The sequence below is a fragment of the Octopus sinensis genome, linkage group LG15, assembly GCF_006345805.1.
Source record: "Octopus sinensis linkage group LG15, ASM634580v1, whole genome shotgun sequence".
NCBI lineage: Eukaryota > Metazoa > Mollusca > Cephalopoda > Octopoda > Octopodidae > Octopus > Octopus sinensis.
Genome location: NC_043011.1, coordinates 40,003,381 through 40,008,380, shown reverse-complemented (window position 1 = coordinate 40,008,380; position 5,000 = coordinate 40,003,381). Strand labels below are relative to the sequence as shown.

General features: G+C 41.8%; 1 protein-coding gene across 3 annotated transcripts in view; it reads right to left on the bottom strand.

Moving 5' to 3' along the window:
* The window catches only part of LOC115219818, a 50,767-nt gene that overhangs the window by 24,709 nt on the left and 21,058 nt on the right, over positions 1-5,000 (bottom strand). For all 3 annotated transcript variants that reach the window (XM_029790097.2, XM_036509639.1, XM_029790098.2), the window contains one exon: positions 1,249-1,329. In XM_029790097.2, the coding sequence (XP_029645957.1) occupies positions 1,249-1,329 (81 nt within the window). The remainder of the gene's footprint in view (positions 1-1,248; positions 1,330-5,000) is intronic.

The following is a 5,000-nucleotide window of genomic DNA, read 5'->3' as shown; positions in this document are numbered from 1 at the left end:
ATATGTGCCACGGAAACTAAGAAATTGGGTCTGTGAGTCTATATGACTCAACAAGAGGCTTTATGCTTTTTATCCATTGACCAGTCACTGAACGTTTGAAACAGCTGTAAAGCACTATCTTCACCTCGTAACATGACCTATCTATGTATAACTATATAATATTTCATATGAATAAATTATTGCCACCCATATTTGTTATTCCATCTTTTGTCTCTTTATTACTCACTCAAGTTATGTATTTCATAGCCAACTCTTGTTCTGCTAGACTACTTTACTCCAATTAGGAAGTTTGATTTTAAGAACTAATTCAATGTACATCTATTCCATGCTTATACTAACATTTTGTCACCCACTCTGTATGTGTGTGTGTGTGTGTGTGTGTGTACACACATATGTACATGGAATGGAGGTACCATCATCACATTTATTTCTTGGTTACAGCCTGCCGGTGGCACGTAAGCGAACCATCCGAACGTGGCCGTTGCCAGTGCCGCCCCGACGGGCCTCCGTGCCGGTGGCACGTAAAAAGCACCATCCGATCATGGCCGTTGCCAGCCTTGCCTGGCCCCCGTGCCAGTGGCACGTAAAAAGCACCATCCGACCGTGGCCATCTGGCACCTGTGCTGGTGGCACGTAAAAAGCACCATCTGATCGTGGCCATTGCCAGCCTCACCTGGCCCCCGTGCCGGTGGCACATAAAAAGCACCATCCGACCGTGGCTATCTAAGCACCCACTACACTCACGGAGTGGTTGGCGTTAGGAAGGGCATCCAGCCGTAGAAACATTGCCAGATCAGACTGGGCCTGGTGCAGCCTTCTGGCTTCCCAGACCCCAGTTGAACCGTCCAACCCATGCCAGCATGGAAAGCGGACGCTAAATGATGATGTATTCTATATGTTCTGTTCACTGGTATTTGCAAGAGTACTAACTGCAGTAATTGCCTGGATTCTTGATCCCATTTCATTTGAGTACATATGTAAATGCACACACAATGTGCTTTTACATTTAACTGAATACGTTGCAGGCAAAGCAGAAGGTAGAGAGATAGGGTGAGAAAGATAGATTAAAGGCGGATGAAGCAAACTGAGAGAGAAAGAAAAGATAGAGACAAACTATAAGGTGAGGGAATTTAAAAAAAGAACGTTTGAAACAGCTGTAAAGCACTATCTTCACCTTGTAACATGACCTATCTATGTATAACTATATAACATTTCATATGAATAAAGAACATTGAATGTAAAACTTACTGTCTTTGAGGAACCAAGAGAAATTATTTTGGTAACTTTCGGTGGAACAACAACAAACTGGAAAAAATCAACATCTTTTGGCTGCGAAATGAATGAAAAAAAATAGAAATATTTTTAGCAAGGAAACAAAATTGCATGTTTGTAAAGGTGGACTTTGGACTTACAGGAGGTTCTTCATTTTCATATTATCTTCAGAGTTTGGTGACCTTTTACTCATAAGTCATTAATCATTAAACTTTGCTGAGTGATGCAGTCTTCAACAGGAAAAGATTTAGAATTTACAACTTCTTTTATCTTTTACTTGTTTCAGTCATTAGACTGTGGCCATGCTGGGGCACCTCCTTGAAAAAGTTTCAGTCAAATGTATTGAATACCAGTATCTATTTTAGCCTGGCACTTATTGTATCAGTCTCTTTTGCTGAACTTCTAAGTTAAGGGGACATAAACGCACCAAGACCAGTTGTCAAGTGGTAGCAGGGGACAAACATGGACACAAAAACACACCACACACTTATCTAAGTATGCATGATAGGCTTCTTTCAGTTTCCATCTACCAAATCTACTCACAAGGTTTTGGTCGACCTGATGCTATAGTAGAAGACACTTGCCTGAGATGCAAAGTAGTGGGATTGAACTTGGAACAATGTAGTTGGGAAGCAAACTTCTTAACACACAGCCACACCTGCACCTATCCCATTTTCTGATGAGAATAATGTCTATTTGACTTCTGTTTTACACCTGATTCATTCATATGAATAAATTATTGCCACCCATATTTGTTATTCCATCTTTTAGTTCACATGTCAGATGATCGATTACCAAAAAGATTGCTCTTTGGCAAGCTGCAAAAGGGAAAGCACTCACAAGGCAGCCAGAAGAAGCACTTTAAGGACACACCGAAAGCCTTCAACTTCGACCATGACACTTGGGAGCAGTCTGCTCTAGACAGAGAAGGGTGGTGATCAGCTGTCCACAAGGGTACCAACACATGCAAGACAAATACGATCGCTGCTGCAGAAGACTGCAGACAAGCCAGGAAGTACAGAGCTAACAACCCTGTAGCAGGCGCTACCATTCCCTGTCCACACTGTGAAAGACTCTTTCGGGCGCAGATTGGCCTCACTAGCCATCTGTGGACTCACAAAACAAGCCCACTTCCACCCCAGGATGACTAGATGGTCTATGTCGCATTGATGGACAAACTACACACCTGATTCAGTAAGTGTTTAGATAACCACCTGGTCTCTTCGAGTTTTTGTGCTGCAGATGGCCATATTTTGAGTCCACCATATTGTGGTTGTTATTGCTACTATAGTTGTTGTAGTTGTTGTTATCATTATTATTATTAATTAAGGTGGCAAGCTGGGAGAATTGTTAGCATGCCAGGCAAAATGCTTAGAGGCATTTCGCCCATCTGTTCATTCTGAGTTCAAATTCCACCAAGGCCAACTTTGCTTTTCATCTTTTCAGGGTTGATAGATTAAGTACCAGCTGGGCACTTACCCACTCCCCTGGAATTGCTGGCCTTGTGCTAAAATTTGAAACCATTATCACTATTATTATTATTATCATTATTATTATCATTATGAAGGCAGTGAGCTGACAGAATCATTAGCATGCTGGGCAAAATGCTTAGTGGTATTTCATCCATCTTAACGATCTGAGTTCAAATTCCGTCAAGGTTGACTTTGCCTTTCATCCTTTCAGGGTTGATGAAATAAGTACCAGCAGTGCACTGGGGTCGATATAATTGTCTAACCCCCTCTCTCAGAATTTCTGGCTTCGTGCCTTTAGCAGAAATGATTATTATTTCGGCAAGCGCAAGTGAGACCATAAACTGTGACCTATGCCAGGGGTGTAACCAGTCCAATTAAGCATGCCTCTCCTTCATTGGACACTAAATACTGCTTGCAAAGACCTGTTGAGGCAAGTGAAATCGAAATCAAATTCGATGACTGGCATCCGTGCTAGTGGAGCACTAAGAGTACCATATGAGTGAGATCGTTGCCAGAGCAACAAGCTCGCCTCCGTGCCGATGGCACATTAAGCACACCATTCAAGCATGATTGTTACCTGTGTCACCTTACTAGCACTTGTGCTGGTGGCACATGAAAAAACATTCGAGCAAGGTCGTTGTTGTTGCCAGTGCCGCTGGACTGGCTCCTGTGCAGGTGGCACATAAAAAGCACCATTTGAGCATGATCATTGCCAGAACTGTCTGACTGGCCCTTGTGCCGGTGGCACGTAAAAGCACCCACTACACTCTCGGAGTGGTTGGCATTAGGAAGGGCATCAAGCTGTAGAAACTCTGCCAGATCAGATTGGAGTCTGGTGCAGCCATCTGGATTGCCAGTCCTCAGTCAAATCATCCAACCCATGCTAGCATGGAAGGCGGACGTTAAACGACGATGATGATGATTTTTTTTTTTTTTCTTTTTTTGTACTTGTTTCAGTCATTTGACTGCGGCCATGCTGGAGCACCGCCTTTAGAGTGGTGAAAGAGTACAGCAGGGATCACCACTTCCTGCCGGAGCCTCGTGGAGCTTTTAGGTGTTTTTCGCTCAATAAACACACACAACGCCCGGTCTGGGAATCGAAACCGCGATCCTCCGACCGCAAGTCCGCTGCCCTAACCACTAGGCCATTGCGCCTCCACGATGATGATGATTATTATTATTATTATGGTGGTGAACTGGCAGTATCATTACAGCACCAGACAAAATATGCAGTGGCATTTTTTTTTTAGCTTTTTACATTCTGAGTTCTGAGTTATAGGTGCCCTACCCACCTATAAATCTTTGGTCTTGTACCAATGTTTGTAATTATCCCACTCAAAGATATGCCAAAACTATTCTCTAATTAAGCCTTTTTCTCATTATGTGTATGAAAACAATCAATCAATCAAATTTTCCTTCTTCACAAAAAGCAATTAATAAAAAGTTATGGCACTAAGTGCTCTGCAAAGGTTGACAATATCATTAACTGTTAAGCAACTGGATTACAGGGTAAATTCCAGATTGCATTCAATAAAGTGGACCCCCCCCCACTGAATAGTAAGAATCTTTAACGAGCCACTTATCACAAGACCAGTAATGTATTGTGACCATCCCTCCAGACCTCTTACCATTACCACAACTGGTAGACTGTGTACCATCACAGTTGGTACACCTAAGAGTTGCTGAAGCTTGGAATAGATATATTCAAAATTGATAAAACTAAAATTTGTCAAGGATAAATTAAATTTATTATTGTTACTAAATATGCTAGTATTATTTAACTTCTGAACAGTTTTGCTGCCGTTTGTTTATGTAGTTTGATTTCTTTATCCGTCAGTTCCTACTAAGATAGAGACATGAGTAAAATTAATAATAGAGAAACGAAAATAAAACTTTGGAAACAGCAATGCTGCCATAGCTTATGTGGAAATCATGGTTTGTATTCTGCTTTAAGTTCCATCATAGTGACCTTCCATCTGACTGCAACCTTGCATCAGTCACAGGTCATCTGATTTACAGCTCTCAGTAAGTTCTCTTGCGAGTGTGTAAACATTTTGGGGTTCCATGCATAGCACTTCTCACTGTGTGTGTGTGTGTGTGTGCATGCGTGCGTGCATGCATGCGTGTAAAAAAGCATTTTAGTCATTCTGCTAGTAGCACTAAACTACTGATTGCTACAGTAGCTTTGTTAACTGACCCTAAGTGCAAATAAAAAAGGCAGTAAGCAATAATTTTCTCTTCCATGTTGGTTTTTAC